At 39.2% G+C, this 20578-nt stretch overlaps 1 protein-coding gene across 4 annotated transcripts in view; it reads right to left on the minus strand.

The window, feature by feature from the left end:
- The window catches only part of LOC139129927 (serine/threonine-protein kinase SIK3-like), a 77599-nt gene that overhangs the window by 7505 nt on the left and 49516 nt on the right, over positions 1–20578 (minus strand). The window contains exons 2-13 of one of the 4 annotated variants that reach the window (XM_070695621.1): positions 15103–15283; positions 14148–14309; positions 13207–13331; positions 12411–12534; positions 11407–11639; positions 10401–10685; positions 9565–9858; positions 8739–8912; positions 7833–7933; positions 6937–7351; positions 5269–6421; positions 4333–4431 (exon numbers count right to left, since the gene is read on the minus strand). In XM_070695621.1, coding sequence (XP_070551722.1) covers positions 4370–4431; positions 5269–6421; positions 6937–7351; positions 7833–7933; positions 8739–8912; positions 9565–9858; positions 10401–10685; positions 11407–11639; positions 12411–12534; positions 13207–13331; positions 14148–14309; positions 15103–15283 — 3309 coding nt within the window. In that variant the 3' untranslated portion in view covers positions 4333–4369. Of the gene's footprint in view, positions 1–4332; positions 4432–5268; positions 6422–6936; positions 7352–7832; positions 7937–8738; positions 8913–9564; positions 9859–10400; positions 10686–11406; positions 11640–12410; positions 12535–13206; positions 13332–14147; positions 14310–15102; positions 15284–20578 lie in introns of all 4 variants that reach the window. The other 3 variants (XM_070695620.1, XM_070695619.1, XM_070695618.1) reach the window with 3 other exon arrangements.

The following is a 20578-nucleotide window of genomic DNA, read 5'->3' on the forward strand; positions in this document are numbered from 1 at the left end:
TGTCAAAAATTCTTAATTGAAAAAGATGGACAATACAAATATGTAGACAGATAGATAGATAGACAGATATAGATAGATAGATAGATTGACAGATTATATAAATGAAATCTAGATAAAGGGCCAAATGATAACTTTTGATAATATTGTCACCATATTTATTTTGAATGTGAACCTTAATTCCTTGTTCTACTCCCCAAGGCATGTTGATATACACCGTATCCAGCTTGGCAAATCAGCCAATGTGTGTGTAAACTGCATTTTTATTGTTGAAAAGTGACTTCTGGTCTGGACTAGAATTCAAATGTAAACAATAACAATGCATTTTACATACATAGACGTTAAGTTGACAAGCGAAATAGTGGGTGTTTCAACATTCTTTGGGGAGTAGATTAAAAAGTTGCAATTGATCAATTAAATGAAAATGATGAAAAAGTCATCAAAAGTTAGCATTACTGGCCCTTTAAAAATTTTTAAATTTCTAAATGATAAAACGGACAATTATGGATCTGCAGATGAAATATAGACCTCTGTAAGATATTTCAAATAAAACAAACTACGAGACAGACACAAAGACAGATGGACAGAATAGTTAGACATATAAATAGATTGATTGATTGATTGGGTGGTTGGTTGGATCATTGATTGACAAATTTGCAAATAAAAACTGGGTGCTGGTTTGTCACAAGTACATGAATACAAAGAGTGCTGTGTCCTGCTGCTTCAGGCAAAGAGAAAATGGCAGATTTGTTTGTCATCTGAGAAATAACATCTTTATTAATTTATTGTATGTATTTATCCATATTTTGGGGCTCTATCTTGTAATTTTTTTCCATCATTTTGACATTGTTTCATATTCCCAGAAAAATGTAACATTATATTCCTTGCTTCATTCAGTGACAGTTAATCCCACACGACACAATATGACGGAATATGAAATGTGGCGACGGCAGATTGATGATTCATGGATTGTGAATGCTCCACATGCAGACACTGGGAAAGTGCGACATGCAACCCATGCACACGACTGGTGTACTCCGAGGAGCAGAGCAATACGTCAAATATCGCAGCCCCATGCACTGTACTACTGGCCATGGTTACCTACACGTCATGAACAACACACTAACAATCTTTTTTGCTTTCATTTAGCCTTTGATTGTGATGTCTTTGCTGGGTGACTGGGTGCCGTGTTGTGAGTCTGAGTCGCATTGCAAATTTACTGAATTTCCAAATGCACACCAAGTTCCGTGTGATTTTGACAAGCCATTCATTGAAAGCTAATCTATACTTGCAGTGTGGATGTTTTACTTTTGGACATCAAATAGTATGCTTACAATTGTTATTTGTTTTGAACTTGAAATTGGCATATTTTTTGAGATGGCAAGTTTAGTTGGTGGAAAGGTGGTGTGCCATTTTGGGATAAATTTTCGGTCGCTGACATTTTTGTAACATTTTGAAATTTTCACTGTCTGTTTCCTGAAGTCAGAAACTTCATTTCTCTATGTGGAGTTAAACCGAGAATGGCAATCATTCTGAATTTCAAATTTCGGTAAATATCAGATAATTTTCTTCTCCAATCCAAAAATCGGTCGCTTCATTTTATTTTTTGAGTAGAAGTTTCTTTCATGAGTCAAAATTCATCACATTTGGTTTCAAGGAGTGAATCATCTTACATCCAAACTGGATTAATTTTGGCAGACAACTGGACAGTTGACCGAGAAAACCAAGAACACTTAGAGAAGATACAGTGCCCAGAAACTGGTCATAGAACGTTAAATCAGGGATAACTTATTTAACCCTTTGAGTGCTGTAAGTTTTTCCCACCAAAATTTTAGTGCAACATTTAACAAATTTTATGAATTTTTCTGTAATATTTTTGATAACATTGGACCAAATGGATATCACATTTCATTAACTTCATATTTTTATCAAAATTTTGGCAAAAATCTGAAAAAAATTGACCAAGGAATATTTTATAAAGGCGACAAAAACTGACTCTGGCGCTAAAAGGGTCAAAATGTCTCATGACGATTTCATTAGATGAATAAACCTCCACTGCTTTGGCATGTGAACAACAAATAACAACACAAAATGACAGAAGTCGGTTATGAACATAGGCATGTGACCACCAGCGGAATACATGGACTTATTCAATTTTTTGGTGGCAGTACTTATTCCAAATATTCATTAGATTTGAAAGCAGTGTTGCTAACAATAGTTTGAGATAGGTAAGTGAAACCTAACTATTGAACAAATCTTTTTTTAAGGACAGTGATTTTGCCGAATGGTTTTGACTGCACTCTCAAAGCTTCACGAAGTAAGTTCAAATCGGATTGAGAATTTACTGAATTTTCAACAAAAATGTTTTTCTCAGATTCTGAAGTTTACACTGCATACATGCAAACTATCACTGTGTTTTAGAATATATGTTACAGGGGACAACACACTGGAGGGGTCAATTACAGTACCAACAAACATGCGAACGCCAGTGGAACACTACTAATGAGTTAGCTATACATGATAAATACAGGTCATTAACCCTTTCACCACCATGGTTTTTCCCAACTCCATTGTTTGCTATGGTAAAGTTGGACCTGTATACAGGAACTGGGGGTGAAAGGGGTAAAGGGGTCAATATTTATTTTCATGGGACATGAATCTTTAGCTCACACAAACCCTCGCATTTTATTCAATGATCTGTGCTGACCTGCACTCTTCATGCTGGGGGGGGGGGGGAGGGGGATGTGCGAAAGGCTCCATTACCGCAAGCACGTGCATGATCACCAACTAAGAAACTGTAACCGACTACGGCACCGAGGCACTGCAGCCACCGTGTGCATTCCCAAAACACAGCATATGAATAACATCCGCATCCAAAAGAGCATGCATTACGCAGCGAATCCACCTTCTGATGAGAAGTTCACTCAGTGCAGAAGACGGTATGAAACCAGCATAGTATGAAACAGCTCATGATAAAAAACCGCCCACTTGCATCACCACCTTTATGGTTCGCCCCCCGGCTGACAAAGTGGAAGAACCCCAGACAAGCAAGACTAGTCAGTGAGAATGCCGCTAGGATGCAACTATTTCAGATGCTGGGGTTAGACAGGTAAGAATGCGATGGTCATAGTCAGACAAGGAAATTAAAAAATACACATTTCACAATTTGGTATCCAATGGAACGTTTTCAATATCCAACGGAACGTTTTCCAGTCTAACAAACTGTTGTTGACGCCCTTCATCCCTGTTTTTCAGTACATAAAGTCAAAGCATCCAGTTAAGGAACGTTGGGAATGTACTACGTCTGGCAGTCAAAGTTGCGATGGTGAAAAATGCCTGCAGTCACCAGAAAAGGCTTCGACATAGCAGGTGAAACTTGCGTCCAACATTGGACACACTTCAGAAATTAAAATAACCCTTCCCCCCCCCTCTCTTCTGTGGATTCTTCCTTCCTTCACCAACACTCTACTCCAGTACCTGACAAGACAGGGTACTGTACACAATGTATATTCCAACAGTCTCAGACAGATTTTTGAAGAAAAAGATGAGACGGAAAGAAGAAGAAAGAAGAAGACGCAAGTCTGCATGAGGTACTTCTGGAAGCGTAGTCCGGATAGACATCGTGACTTGACTGTGATCAACAAACAGATGTGAACGTAAAGGGACTGTAGATCTAACTTTTGATGTTTTTTTCACTATTTAGCTTTTCCATGTCAACTGAAAGTTCTTGTTCTACTCCCAAAACCACGTTAAAAACACCACCTATTTAACGATAACTTGTCAACACAGTGCCTATACTTATAAAATGCACTGTTTTTGTTTACATTTGTATTCCAGTCTGGGACCAGAATTCACTTGTTGCCTCAGTGGTAATTATCACTAACCTAGGTGGCTTAATGATCTTCACTGTTACCTTAGGTGGGCAAAATAGTGCCTACCAGTACGCCAGGTGGCAAACCGGTGTTTTTTATCACAACTAGCCCATAGCTGGCAAAATGATATTCAAAACAGACTAAAGTGGCAAAAAAGGACAAAATACACTTTGGAAAGCTTTATTTCCAAATTGTTCCACCACAAAATCAAGATACGGTACTTACACAAATCTATCAGATAGCAAAACAAACATCCTATCCACCATGACTACAGGAACACTTAACAAAAATTACTGAATTTTAAGTCTCTTACTTACAAGGGCAAAGAAGGCTTTGAACTATCAAGTAAAAATTGTCAAAAACCGCCGGGAAAAAATTTAGAGTAACCAGACTTCCAGAAGTACCTCTTGCAGACTTTACATGGGTGTGTGTGTGTGCAATGTAGTTCGGAATAGCCTTTTACCTATCCTAGAACATTCTATATCCTTTGAGGGGTTTTCTCATAAGACTTTCACGTCTTTCGGAAGGTATGTGCAAGCGTCATCGTTTGGAATTACTGCACCTAGAAGAAGCAGCCGGTTGAGTACTTCAATGTTAGTAACACAAAACACATGACATGTCAACGGGGTTACAAATTTGGCAAGGTGAGAATTTTAGTAGATTTTTTTTTGCGCACATCTCTTTATATATGGTGTAATGTTTCAATTTGTGGCAGACGACAGCCGTTGTCTGAATTTCACTTATAAATATCTGGCACTTATTGTCTTAAAAAAGGTGACTCTCTGTATCTACCAGTAGGCAGTACACAGGGCTTTCGCCTGCATTTGATAAATTTCTTATGCAATTGACTTTTTAACTAGACAGGAAGTTACCCTATTCCATGTGAACATGTATGCAATGCTGCATTGTGGGACTTGATGTGCACTTTGAGAGTTGAGGTTTTGGGGTACTGTCCAGTCACACTGGTTTCGGTTGGTATGAGTGGTTAGACTGAGATTGACAAAACACTAAATGAGAAAATAAAGTTAAAGAAGACTTCAAAAATTAGTGATGACGATCACAAGTAAGAAACGACACAGAAAAAACAAAGAAAGTTATAAAGAAGAGCTGAAAAATCAAAAGTTCCAGACGGCGCCCTCTGGAGGGCCTCTGAAACTTATAGGGAAATGATTGATGGTTGAATTTATGGAAATAGTGCAGGTTATGCAACTATGGAAAGTATAGCTGATTATCAAAGTAACTGTGAAGGTTCTAACCCTGCTATCACAAACTAGTATGGCAAAAGGTTACGTTTGCTGGATCCAGTGTCACCTATGAGGGCTTCAACATCCCCATAAACTACTTTCAACATCCCTATAAACTGGTTTTTCGACATCCCCACAAACTTGTAATGACTTACCTTGATTTGGGTTTTCAAAATTGCCATCCATTTGTTCACTTGTGTTTTCTTCCCTGATTTCCTCATTCGAAGGGATGCTTGTCAGATTGAGCCGGCCGTAACTACGGAGATTTGGCGTAGGATAGCGCTGATGGAGAGGAACTGCGGAGAGTGAGGGATTTTGCGGTTCCGGAGGTATATCCTGGATGACTGGCTCGTTGATGTCCGGGAAAATCTGGGCCGGAGTCTCTGTGTGCTCGGTGTGCGCTAGCTCTATGCCGCTCTCTTGGGAATGTTGGTGCATCCAGGAGGCATGTATGTCCCTGTGGATGTTCTGGGCGAAGTTCTCGCCCGGGATCGGGTGCGGGATCGGGGAATGGACTGTGGATGGAATGCTGGTGTAGGGGTTGGCGATGGAGCTGTCTGTATGGATGGGCTGGGAGAACGCTGGAAGAGTCTGTGGAAAGCTGGAAGGTGCGGTGACGGGGGAGTCCGCCGAATGCTGCTGATGGAGCTGGAACAGTTGCTGACGCTGGTGTTGCTGGAGCACCTGTGACTGCTGTGAGAACGTCTCCCCGTACTGTATCTGGGGGAAGCTCATTGAGTGGGTAGGTGGTGAGGGGCTTGACTGCTGCGGCTGGACCATGTTACTGAAATTTAGCCTCACTCCCGGATTTCTGGCGTCGCCTGGATGCGCGCTGAAAGGCCCCGGAATCTGCCCACCTATTTGCCCTGAAATGTGTCCTCCGACGTGACTGTCAGTCGGTACATGCACCTGCCCCGTCACAATGCTTGTCTGAGTCACGGGCGAGACCTGTCCCGTGACGATGCTAGAGCAGCCGACGGGGGACCCTTGCCCTGTGATGATGCTGGCCTGGCTGACCACCGACGGAACCTGACCCGTGATAATGCTGGGCTGGAGGGGCTGCGGGTGGGTGAGAGTCGGTGGGGGCGAGTTCGTGTTCTGCCGCTGCAGATGCTGGAAGTTGGTGGCCGGAGGGGGGCTAGAGCTGGTACCTCCCTGTTGCAGTACAAAGTTTGGAGGGCTGTTGGACTCCCTTTGGAGCTTCAGTCGTTGTATGTACTGGTGCAAGTGCTGTATTTCCGGACTCGGAGACGCGGACTTGGGTGGTGAAGGTAAAGGTGGCGTACCCTGTCTTTGAAGAATCTGGTGCTGCAAGAAAAGAACAGTAAGATACTCGAACTTAATCAGAATTAATGCGTGCATGCTTGCATATTGCAGAAAAATGTGATGTCAGATTTTGTCTGAGTGATTAAATGCACACCGTACAGAAAAAATCTTTCATATTGATTAAAACAGTAACTCAAGATGATAAGGTCCCACGCAAAAATATTTGATATAGTTATCTCCCATGATCAACTACTTCCTTAAAGAAAGGCTAAGACATTCCTTTTCCTAGATAGGTAACTATATCAGAAGAGTAACATAAGTGTTTTATAAAGAGCATGGTGAGAGCAAACGTACATATTGGTTGTTTTACGTTAGCGTGACACAATATGTATGTTACCCGTCACTAACTAATACAAAATTCCATGAACCTCATTGAAATATGAAGCATGTCTACACTTCCATGTAGTGGGGTGATGTATTCACAAATCAGACAGTATCACCTTAATCCACACACACATTCAGGAATACTGCCTGTACTAAAGCCCCGAGCCAGTTACCTGATGAATTTTCTCCTGGTCAAGTTTATGTTGGTGCTGCTGTAGTTCCATCTGCTCTTTGGCCGGTAGGGTGCCAACCTTTTGTTGCAGCTGCTGACACTCCATGTGCAGCTGCTTCAAAGAGCTCTTCTGAGAAGAGCTGCCACCCCCTGTGGAACCAGCCAACTTCTCTAAATGTGCTCTGAACGCTAGAATGTTCGCCGGGGAGCCATCGGACGCTCTCCGTAAGAATCGCTCGTTTGGAAGATGCAAGCTGTTCATCTCTTTCTTCGTGCTGCGATCAGAGTAGCTCATGCGACCCCGACGAGGCAACGGATGCTGAGCCAAAGACTGCTGTACCTCTTCGCTCAACTCTGTTGTTAGTTCCCCTGTACCCAGAGTATGCCTTGTGTACCTACCTCGATTACTGAGGTATCTGTTGAAAAGATGTTGAACACAGCAGAATTAATCTTCCGGTGCCAAAGTCATTTTTTTTTAGATCAAGACAATCATTTTAAGATTTTGGCCAAAATTTTGATCAAAAACTGTTGCCAATGAAAACTTAAGACTATTTGGTCCAAAATTATCAATAAAATAACACAAAAATTCATAAAAATTGGTATAATGTTCCACTAAAATTCTGGTGGGAAAAAGTAAAGCACTCAAAGGGTTAAAGCATACATTCAGTTAATGATGTGTTGTGACGTCTTGTTACATATATGTATGTATGTATATATGGTATGTATGTCTGACTGTATGTATGTCTGACTGTATGTATGTATGTATGTATGTATGTATGTATGTATGTATGTACACATGGCTGTCTGTCCACAGCAATACCACAATTTATCTGTGAATGAAAGGACAACAGCAGAAGTGGGTAAAATTGAATTTGTCAAAGTATGTTGAGAAAATACCGTGCAACTTCTAGAGGATCAGGTTCCTGGTCTGAGTCATCTTCATTTTCTTCCGGAGTGACTCCAATTCTCTTAGGCAAAGCTGAAGTGCCTGGAGATATCTGCTAAGAAAAGAAAACATGGCATGCAGTGTTGTATAAAGCACCTTATTATCAGCTCTCAATCAACATCCTCCCACTTTGAATTACAATCCTGAAAACGACTACAACATACACTTTAACCAGGTCGACACACTCAAAGTCACTTGAAATTCAACAACTTTCGAGGACTTTTCACAGTTTTCAAAGACTTTATAGATTCCAAAATACCGTAATACGGATATCATGGTCACATATCATTTTCATGTTTTCATGACATCATTTTACCAATTTTGAAAATCATGGGTTGCTTATGAATTATCCAGGGCTTTCCAGCAGCTAATTTAATTTTGAGAATTTTTCAAGGACTTTCAAGAAGCTGACAAGATCTGTTCAACTGTCAAAGCAGCAATATTCTTCCATGCCTAAAGTCAGGCCTTGATTTGGACTCTTGTATAGAACTTTGAGGTAGAATGCATCTCGGGGACATATTTGGAGTCTCAAACTTTTACAATTCTTTTCCGATATACCCCTTGTGGGGGTTCATTTTAAAGCTCTTGTTGTCAGAAAAGTTTTCACCGTCTTAGTTTTTAGAAATTCCAAAATTTTATTTTTCCCCATAGACTTAACACAAGGATGGCGGCCATTTTGAATTTCAAATATCAGTAAATCTTTGGTAATTTGTTTTTCCAGTACCAAAGTTTGCACTGTGACCCCCAATTTTTATTCTTGATTATGAAAGAGAATAGTTGACGTATTCTTTGAGGAAAATTTGCGCAAAAGCCTTTCACTTTTAAGGCGCATACTACCTTAATAGGGGTGTTCTCACCTGCTGTGCTCCATTTGATGAGGCTGCACCGGGCTGACTACCCTTCCCTGATGGTAGATGCTTCTGAAGTTGTTGTATATGTAAATGAATGTTTGCCCCACCATCTGAGGCCCGTCGGTTGAGATGACTGTGAGCCGTGGCTTGGAGTACTGGAGGTCTTAGCAGGTTTTGTTCCTGCATTGCAAACACAGAGGCATAAAATGTTTTAATTTTTTTTTCTTTTCAGTCATGAAATTTGTTATTTTGAATCTCCTTTTTCATTTTTCACGGATTGATCTCCAAAGAAAGAAAGAAAAAAAGTGTGAAATGATAAATTACGAGGATAATAACAAAGTTTATCACAATGGCATGCAGAGAGTAAAATGTCGTCACTGAACCGATATGACAAGGAAATACTGTAACACGTCGTTTTAGCAAGCATCCTTTTATTAACGAACTTAAGCTAAGTCTGTCTGTCAATTCGCAAAAGATGCTGCTAATTTAATGTTTTCCTTATGTATAGATTATGTATTTGCCAAATTAAAAACCTGAATAATGAAAAATCTGAAAAGGCTAAAAATGCCCCCAGCTCATTCAAAGCATTTTACAGTAGTATAAAGTTAGACAATGTTGACCAAAAGAGGGCGCTGTCATATTCATCTGTTCAATGAATAGGGTATTTGGGGAAAGACAGTTACACAAAGATAGGTTCAAAAGGGTGGTGCACTATACATCCCATATTAGCTGAGATGTTCTGGAAACTGACTGTATTGGTAGCAAACACTCTGTTTGTACATTTAATGTATAAACCTGACAGAAATGAATGCCCACCTCATTAGCCACTTACCTTGTGCGTAAGCTGGAACGATGGATCATGGGGCACCGAGACAAGGGGTAAATTCTGGGGCAAATTTGGCAAGTTTGTGTTTGGGAAAATGGGAGCAAAGGTGTGATGTGGGGCGCCAAGGTTATTCATCGCTAGCTGAGGGGCAAGCTTCATCTGTAAGTCTTCGGGGACCTCGGTCCTCGGGTCGGCCACACCCAAGGTGTGCCTTCGCATTGAGAGGTATCGAGCAAGCGCCTCTGGCGAGGGCTCTTCAAGGTCATCGCTGTCTTCGAGGTCAGTCTGTGATCCAATAGGCTGATGGCAAAGGAGTGAAGAAAACACAATATGTATGAGAACAAGTTTGAAGTTTCCTTGAGGAAAGTTCGAGCCGAAATTAAAACTTTCTGTTTTCAAAGGCCATTTTACTTCAAGTTAACACAGCACTGACAGAACTGAATGTTCACCTTAACAAGCTAATCCCCAAACAGTGAAGGCTCGTTTGTCATTGTACAGGGTCCACACAGTCAGAGTCAATTAAAATTAAAGGACTATCAAGGACTTTTTCAGCAAATTTTTAGTGAATTTTCGAGGTCAAAATAACATTTTCAAGATATCATATTTACACTACCATACATCACTTTATGTATCATTTTTATAATATCACGACTGATCATCTTGACATTTTCGAAAATTTTGGGTGGTTTATCATTTTCCAAGGACTTTCCAGGACTAAGTTTCATTCATATACTTAAAATGAACCCCAACAAGTGGTAGATCAGAAAAGAATTGTGAAAGTTTGAGAGTCCGAATATCTGTCCCCGAGGCGCGTTCTACCTTAAAGCATATTCATGACATACCTGATGTACAAACTCATTGTTCTCATTGATGAAGTTCACCTGGGGGATGTTGGTGTTCGGTAACTGCAGCGTGTGGCTCGTGTTGGGCAGGCTCTTGAACAGTGTGGGAGTCGTGTCCAGGATAGCGGCCGAGGTAGCCGCCGCCGTCGTGCTCGGCAACGTCGTCGAGGGCGCCGTCAGCTCGTGCTGGTAGTCTGCCTTGGCAGATTTCTGGTGCCGCTTGAGTTTGTCGAAGAGTAAATGATACACTGCGCTGTGGTGGTCGTAACACTTCATGTTCAGAGACTATAAACCAATGGAAGGCACAGAAAAATAATATATGCATTGTCATACAGTGTTCAAGGATAAAGGTTACAATTGTTTGCACACAACCGACCATGTGACATTCAACATCATCTACTATTTGTTGAAAAGAAAAGACGGGGAGAGTATTTATGAATAAAATTTTATCAATTTATACTGTTCATTACAGCAAAAGCCATTCTTTTAGCATCATTCTCACTGTTCATTTTTTAAACAAATACGTCATTTTCTCTGCATTCAAATTACAATGAAATTAAAAGTTACAACCGTTGTCAACCCCATACATTGTGTACAGTTTATGATGTTGTTGTAGACAAATGCATTCCAGTCCTCACCATCGACAGTGCAGCATCATCCGCTCCTCTATGTCCCGACTAAAACTCAGTTGTCAACGATAACATTTGATATATAAACATACCCAGTGCATTGATATCAGACATTTCAGCACGGTTTGAGGAGTAGAACAAGAAACTGATTAATAATAAATCTAGATGCAGCCAACAGAGCTTTAAGTATGCAAAGTCAATTGCAATAGATAAATCATAGTTGGTTAATTCCAATAGAATGCAAGTTGAGAATCCTGCGCCAAAAAACAAAGTGATTTTTTTCAGTCCAAGTTTGCAACATTTCACAAGAAGTGAACGTTTCAAAAAAATTCAACCTTATTGAATAATCTGAAATCAACCAATCACTGGCCTCCTACCTGGAGTGTCCGCTCTTTGTCAAAGCCTAAGTTGACCATGTGATGTAAGATCTGCTCACTGATTGGTTCCTCCACGTCCTCCATGTCAGCCTGGTTGCTGCTGTCCCGTAGTAGCTGTTCCAGGATAGGGTCGGGCTCCCCCATTTTGAACCATTTGTGAGCTGTTATTTGGTCTATGCTATATCTTTTGTTTGCATCTAGTACTAACATGTTCTTTATTAAATGTTCACATTCTGGAAAGAGGAACAGAGCAGATTTTATAACGTTTGGTTACTCAAAAAGCGGAGTTTTGTTCTTGCAATAGAATACGCCTCATAGACAGATATTCAGACTCTCAAATTTCACAACACTTTTTTGGTCGACCACTTGTGGGGGCTCATTTTGAAGCTCTTGGAGTAAGTAAAGTTGTCACTGTCTTGGTTTTGTGAAAATCAACAATTTAATTTTTCCTTATACAGTAACACAGCAATGGCGGCCATTTTGAATTTCCAATATTGGTAAATATCAAGTAATCTGTTTCTGTAATACCAAAATTCTCTCAGTGTCCCCTGATTTTCATTCTCGATTTGTCAAAAAAATGGTTGAAAGCTTCATTTAACCCTTTGCACCCTGACTCCCTGGTACTCTATGACGTCGTCGGACATTTCTGTCCAAGCCGGGTTCAAAGGGTTAAGGAATGCTTGAGCAAAAGTCGAGTCTTTCAATTTTGAGGTGCCTGCTACCTTAATGGATCAGTGTACACTTATATGGCGACGGAATATCTAATTACTGGTGCAGAACAATTTTGACAGATGTGGCAAACACTGCATTTGGGAATCATACCCCTGTTGAGGAAAGAGTCAAAATTGACCATTTTTCCTAATTTTCTACAAAACGAAAATTTGTAAAATTATCAAGGAACACACTCATAATGTTAATTCGAATGTCAGACAATTTCACGATGTTGAAAAAGTCCATTCTGATACACACACAGATATTTCAAGACAGAGTCAAATTGTTCTCACCTGTGGACATAAAGAATGGTATTCTATATTTGCCTTCTAAAACTCGTAACCTAAGATTCTGTAGGGTGCTGCCATCAAAAGGCAAGGCACCACAGACTAGTACGTACAGGACCACACCTAAACTCTGTAACAAAAATACAAAAAAAAGAACAAAATCAAACGTTAGTTTTAAATAATGTCTTTTTGTCATAGTTAGAAAATTTTGAACAAATGAATTAAAATAAAGCCACATGGTGGTCAAAAGTGAATTACTATGAGTTGTTTTGTGAAACAGAATCATTAGACGCTGTGTCATGTTTTACAGAATTTCACCACCATGGTTTATCCCAAATCCATTGTTTTCTATGGTAAAGTTGGACCTGTATACAGGGAACTGGGGGTGAAAGGGTTACAGAAATTTGCCGCGGTGAACTCAGTCAGAAATGTAATGCTGCGAAGGTAGAATGCTAATAAGGGAGTTCTGGGGACTCTCAAATCTTTACAACACTTTTCTGCTCGTTTTCAAACCAAAGCCCTGGAAGCAAGTGAAAACCATTTATAGCAGGAACCTTGTTGTGTTTAACCCTTTCACCACCATGGTTTGGCCCAAACGCATTGTTATCAACACTGAATGTGGGCCTGTTCACAGGGCATTGGGGTGGACAGGGTGGGGGAATCAGCCATTCACTGCCATACAGACGTGCAACTGAATTTCTTTCAGGACATGAAAATCGCAGATAAATATATAATTACAGTATTGAATTCACACATTTGGATTTACCCATTGTTATGCAAATTTATAAAGTTATCATCTTACCCATATGTCGGCTTTTGGCCCACTGTACTCTTTTCCTTCGAATAGTTCAGGTGCTGCGTAAGGTGGGCTGCCGCACCACGTCCTCATCGGCCGACCCGGCGTATATTTATTACTAAATCCAAAATCTGAAACATGAGTTGACCACGTCAACCAACCAGTGTCACGACAGGACCATAGTAAATGACATACAACATTGTAATAGAGATAATGTGTTTTAGAGCTGAAGAAGGCGCCATCTCCTTCACGTAAGAGTAACCACCTAACAGACAACACAAACTTTTTTTGATCGCACTTTTAAAACTTTGGATGGCAAAGAGTATTAAACTTTGTACTAAGAACTTCTACTTCATAGGGAGTAGACACACTAAACGCAACAGCCACTGACAATTTTAAAATATGCATCTGAATGCTTGTACTTCCAATTCAGTTGGAGTGAGTATGGTGAATTCAACAAAATTCACATTTTAACATTTAAAGTGGAATGCAAATGGAAAAGAGAAGGTGGAATTCAAGGACAGATATTCAGTCACTCAAATGATTACTATACTTTTTCAGCTTACTACTTGTGGGGGCTCACTTTAAAGTTTGTGGAGTAAATAACGTTTTAACCAAACTTAGTTTTGTGAAAGTCAAAAATTTTATTTTTCTCCGTGCAGATATACAACAGGGATAGCGGCCATTTTGAAGTTCGAGCATCAGTGAATATTTGGTGGTTCGTTACCCTGGGACGAAATTTTGAACGGTGACCCCTGATTAGTATTCGTTATTTCAAAAGGGAATGGTTTAAAGTTTCCTTACCGAGAGTTTGAGCAAAATAGAACCTTTCAATTTCGAGGAGCCTACTACCTTACATAGAATCAATACTTATTAGTTTTCGGGTGGGGGTGGGGGGTTGATAGATAGAATACTCACCAGGAAGGTTTGACGGACAGAATACTCACCTGCTATTTTAATATTTAAATTAGCATCTAATAATAAGTTTTCTGCCTTTAAGTCTCTGTGCACTATAAGTCTATGGTGACAGTAATGAACAGCGGCTACTATCTGACGAAATTTCTTCCTGGCCTCCTTCTCCGTCATCCTCCCGTGGGATACAAGATGATCTGGTGAACAAAGACCGAGGAAAACGGGAAATCGTATTAACATTGTGATTTGACTCCTACACTGGTAATTGGTGTGGCTGGGAGGGCTCATTACACACTTTTCAGCCTTTTGTTATTTAAAGGGAATATTGGAATTGGTAGCTGTAACCATGGATACCATGTTCCCTTAGGTCCACCGATGCAATATAGAGCTTGATTTCCTAAATGCTGTACTCGTCTGAGTATCACCCCTTTAGTTCTGCAACAAAAAACTGCGATTATACTAGGGGAGGAGGTTTATACTTGAGCTATCAGATGTTTCTGCTGCACATGCTTAATTTATGCTAATTTATCAAGGTTTATACAACATCATTCAAACTTTTGATCACTTAAAAAAATCTGTTGACGATGAAAGAAATTGTAGAAGACAAAAACACTGACAAGATTTGATTGTATATTCTCACGAACTGGCAGTGGCATACCACAATCGCATGGATACTGGGCAAAAGACAGCAAAATTCGGCGACAATTTCTGAGCCCCACTGACACAGTATTTTACAAATGCTGTTTCAAATCAAACTGATTACACAATTCCTGGGCCTGAAGTGATAATTTGGTAAAATTTCTGCTTGAATTAAAATAAAATGAAAACTTGGAATGCAGACATCCACGTATGCTGCTAATCGGCACCTATTAACACATTAGTGTGAACACGCATGCAAGATTACAGCTACCGTTTTACAAAGGATATGTCAAACATAGCAAATACTTGATGACATTTGCTTAAAGTACCTTCCAAAAAATGCCAACTTACCAAAAATTTCACCTCCGCTAGCGTACTCTGTAACTAAATATATCATTCGATCTGTTTCCATGACTTGGTAGAGTCGGATAATGTGCGGATGCCTTAGTAATTTCATTATATAAATTTCTCTAAAAATCTTTTTTAGATTGTCTTCATCTAGTTGCGTCTTGTCTATTATTTTAATTGCAACCTGAAATAGTAAGAAAAGAGATACGCTGATGAGTGGACGCCCAAAGACAACTAAATACTGGTCATTCACACAGCAAGCAACAATATTGAAAGTAGAAAGTATCGACGACATTTGCCACTAGAGGGCGCACCTTAAATTCTGCCACACCTGGGACAAGTGTAGCAGTGCCATCATCATGATGAACAGAATGCCTGAAATTCGAAATCATTTAATATAAAGAATACCTAGGATAATAATTTGTAAAATGGGGTTACAAATTGTTTTCGTCTCTGTCGCATGTCATTTTTTCGTAACTAAGAGCAGTGTACATTTCCAATGGCCTCAATTTACAAAAAACTGAACTCTTTAGGTACATGGCACATTTATTTCTGCCTCCGGGAGGGAAATGTTTTGATTGGTCAACTAATTGATCGGTTGACCTCCACAAATCCTCACAACTCGGGAGGTATACGCGTTCCATTATCTGCCGAGAGGGGGGGTGGGTACGGAAGGGCCAAGAAGACAATACACTGTCACACACCAGTACATTCGGAGATTCTGCAGACGATGTAGGCGCGGGCAGGCTAGTCACTCAAAAAAATCCAATCGATGTTAAATTCATGCTAAAGTACTCTGGCTGACATTTTGTATGTGGCTCTTTGGGATAAGTCACCACATGCTGACTTTTAGGGAGGGTTGGTGAGTGTATGTACATTCGCTGAATGGGAAAAAAACCCGTGGCACTGCAAGTAATCTTTATCACTGTCTGACACGTCTATATATATCCCATCTCGTGAATTGAAATTCAAAGGGAAAAAAAAATTTCATGCAAGTTTATGGCAAAACAATTAAAACTACGGAATGCTCGTGATCTGTTATAAAGAGAATCCCATACACTAACAATAAAGCAGTTTCAAAATACCTTATTTTTAAAGCCAGTTTCAATCTCTCTTGAACTGCCATAAAAATGCATGAATTTCCTTGTTTCACAGATAGGGAAGGCTATATCCGCATTGTATCAAGGATGAAAGGGTCTATTCCTGTTCCTCACACTCTTTCTTGTTCCAGTTTCAACAGCTTCAGAGCGGAGTTTTACGCCGGTGTTCTCATTAAAGTGCTCAAATGTTGTTTCCAGACACTGCAATCTTTCAGAGCGGCATCATATTTTTCCTCGTCCTTTTCGAAAATAATGTAACAAGTCTATCTTTTTTGCCAGCATTTAGGAATTTTAAGCCTTTCAGTCACGGCCATGGTTTGTGCCAAACCCCTTTCTTATTGGCTGTGATTCAGGAATCGGTGGGGGAGTTGGGGGGGGGGGGGGTTTGGCGTTATGCTCAGATACAAAAGTTGCAAAACTACAGAATACAAAAACAGTTCTACTCTTTACAAGCATACAGCAGAAGATGGCGGATAAAAACGAAAAAAAAAAAAAATTGCAATTGCAACATTGTTACAAATGTGTTCCGTTTGAGCCAGGGATAAACCTTGTTTGTCTTAAAACATTATTCCTCTTCTACATGCAGAGCACTGGGAGACAATGACCCTATGTTACAGACAGATTGCACTGTACTGATCAAATTTGACAGACGGCCAGGAATACGCAAAAAAAAAAAAAAATGCCTGATCAAAAGTCAGACCATGGATAGAAAAACAAATCAATTATCATTATGGAACTCTTATTGGCAACATTGTAACAACTGAGCAAATAAGATTCAGACTGTTTTTACTCTAAACCGGGCAAGCTCCACTCTTTCTAACTCTGTCCCGATACCCTGATGCGGTGTTGACGTGGTAAATTTATTTTGCACGGTCAGGATTTGAGGACTCTTCAGGCTGAAATCAGAATTAAGCATCAAGTACCTACTGCTTCAAATATTCTTGTCTCCACGATGAGGCTGCCGCGTGGAGTGGGCAATCTGTCAGTGTTAACACAAACGGCTTGGACGCATCACGGGTGAAGTGACAAGCCTGTCTCCACACACTTCACTCCAAGAGTGGCCACACCCCTTTTACGTCACGCACGCAGTGTGAGCTTGTCATTTTGGATCGTTGCACACTGCAATATTACGGACAAAGAATGATGACATCATCGTTCTTTGAACAACACACTTCAAATCAACAACTCTGATGAGTTATTTCTGATTTCCATTTCTTTCTTTGAATTACACACTTGTAAAGATGACAAGTAAAATAGTTTTTTTTTCCACGTTTATCTAGCCATATTACTAGTAGTAGTAGTTCCTTTTTATTTATTTATTTATTTATTTATTATTTATTTATTTATTTATTTATTTATTATTTATTTATTTATTTATTATTATTATTATTTATTATTATTTATTTATTATTTATTTATTTATTTATTTATTTATTATTTCTTTACCTATTATTTCAGTTCTTTCTTTCTTTGAATAGTAGAGTTGTCAAAAATAAGGTACAGGAGTACTTTTTTGTATATTTAATGTTAAAGGGAAACAGTCGCCGAAACTGCACCTGTGTGAGTTTCTTGTTTACAAACAATGTATTTCGTGCACGATATCTAGATGCACCTCATCATCATAGCTGCAACATTTAAATTATATGATGTAGATTAAGACAGACAGGTTTTAACTTTCATCAATCATCATCATGCCTTGGATACAGTGTTTACATTGGTCGTATGGGTCCCATACGACCTTCGAGCGCAGTTCAGATGACTATAGGGAGGGGGTCGTCGAAACTCTGCTCAAAGGTTGCCAGGGACCCCTATGATGGTGTAATCATTGTATCTAGGGTACGTTGGCAATTGATGAAAGTTAAAACATGTTTGTTAACAATGAATATTGTAAAATTTAAATGTTGCACCGACGTTGACATGATACATCTAGATATCATGCATGAAATACATTGTTTGTAAGTAAGAAAGTGGCGCACTTGCAGTTCCGACAACCCCTCTCTTTAGGAGCAGTAGCAGTTTAATTTTATTGACTTATCTTTCTTTGAATTGCAGTCATCAAATATGACAAACACCAGAGTTCACACATTTTTGTGTATTTATTAATAGTATTAATAGTCGCGCCAGCGGCTTACTGACTACGCATGCGCTTATTCATAATATACTATGCGAGTAACCGGAAGTGTACCCTTCGCCTTCTTTCGTGGGCGCCGCCATGTTTTTTTTTTGAGTACTCGTAAATAAACAAATACGAAACAAATTACTATGATATAACATGCCTTTTATAAAATATACCTCTTTTATTAGCCAGTAAATGTTATTATACACCTTGTCGCTGATACAAAGTATCGTTGATATAGATAAACGGAGAAAACTGTCGTGCATATGACGGGGGCATACGCAAAGAATGCTGGGATTGAATTATAGAAGAGCGCCCCCTGTGTCAATAATTAGATTCAAAAATTGCAAGTTTTTAGACGGAACGCTTTAGTTTTCAGCTTGCAAGTGGAAGGTGGGCAGTGCGGTTACCATTGCAATGATAATTATTGCATAATACGTCCCTTGTTTAACGCCATAGGCTGTTATCATTGTAAAAATTGCCAATTTTGTCCAAAATTTTACACGCTACAGAAAATCTATACCTGCCCTGCTGCAGGGTTTGACGTCGTGTAAGTACGTGAACTGCTTTCATCAGAGGGAAACTGGGCATAGTTTCCATATAAACGTTTATGAAGTAACAATTACAGTTTATCATGAATCAATACAAATAACATTGCCAATCTTAACCCTGGCGCGACACCAAGGGCTGAGCCCTATATAATATTAGTTATTCATTCAATTATATATCTGTTTATTGCATATTTCCTTATTTCGTTCTTTGAACAACAAAGTCAAATAAATAGCAATAACAACACCTTAAACTTTTTTTGTTTATACATTCAACATAATCATAGTGAAAACTTTTTAAAACGATGTATGAAAAAATAAAATGGCAAAAAAAAATTGGCAAAAAATATATTTACAGAATTAAAAAACTTTCACTGTATATTGCATACCCCGGTATATGTAATATCATTAATTTAACATCATAAATATTCATTTATTTATCTTTTTTACTTCTCTGATCATTTACTGTATGTATTTCTCGATGTTCGTGCCCAGCTGGGTCAACGACCTATAATTTTCCTTAGAAATATGTCACTATCGGGTCAACTTGGCCTAAAACCTGTGACATGTCCGATATGTTGTGCCTCAACAAAGACTTGCAACATTTGACGGCCCTGAAAATAGATACTGTAAACATAATTTTTCCTGACTGAACCTGCTATCAAAAAAAGCCGTGCAAGAGAAAGTACATACAGAATTTTGCTTGATATGATAACACTTTGATGATACAGCTGATGGGAATGTGATACTGGGATAAGGGTTAACCCTTTGAGCGCCAAAGTCAATTTTTGTCTCCTTTAGAAAATATACTCCACTCAATATTTTGCAGATTTTTGTCAAAATTTTGATAACAAACTGTAGCCAATGAAATGTGATGACCATTTGGTCAAAAATTATCAAAAAATTACAGAAAAATTCATAAAAATTCGAAAAAATGTTGCCCTAAAATTTTGGTGGGAACAATTACAGCACTCACATATATTTCTTAAATTCTTTACCTATTTACTATTATTTATTACTTTCAGAATGGTTTGGTTGACATTTATTTTATGGGATCATAAAATTTGGTATTTTTTTCTGCATATCAGTACATTGTAGCAGTTCACTGTACCAAAATGCCACAGATTACAAAATCCCAACTTGGTATTCCTTTCCTTGAAGAAATGCAATACTTATGATCACCAAGAAGTGGGACACACACAGTTAACTAAATCTACAGGATCACAAAATATTGGTTTGGTATTTCATTCCTCCAGAACAGTACAGTGACACCATAACACGGGGCCGTGGGGCTGGCAAACGTCCAGGGAAGTTCTCTGACCTTACCACAAAGAGCCATAATTTTTTATTGCACAGTTCCCTGATCATCAGCGAGGAATGAGGGTATTGCCTCTTCCCTGCGAAACGACCTCAATTTATCAACCGGAAAAGACTTCACCGTTCAGTGACAGATATCGACATTTATGTTTGCTTCAAGGAGAAGACAGAAATGATAGACCTATAAAAACAGAGCAGTTGACAGGGGGAGAGGGGACATTGGAGGGGGAGAGGACAGTTTTAAGACATCCTCCTTTCAAAACTCAATTCTGACCATCTATGCTCTCACAAATTACACCTGTAAGTAACCTGGTACTTCTGAAACCTATTCAAATGCATGCATATAACCTACTTTCTGAAGAAACATCTATAATAATTAGGTGTGCATGCAGGAAATA

This window comes from Ptychodera flava, chromosome 3 (genome assembly GCF_041260155.1).
Source record: "Ptychodera flava strain L36383 chromosome 3, AS_Pfla_20210202, whole genome shotgun sequence".
Classification (NCBI taxonomy): domain Eukaryota; kingdom Metazoa; phylum Hemichordata; class Enteropneusta; family Ptychoderidae; genus Ptychodera; species Ptychodera flava.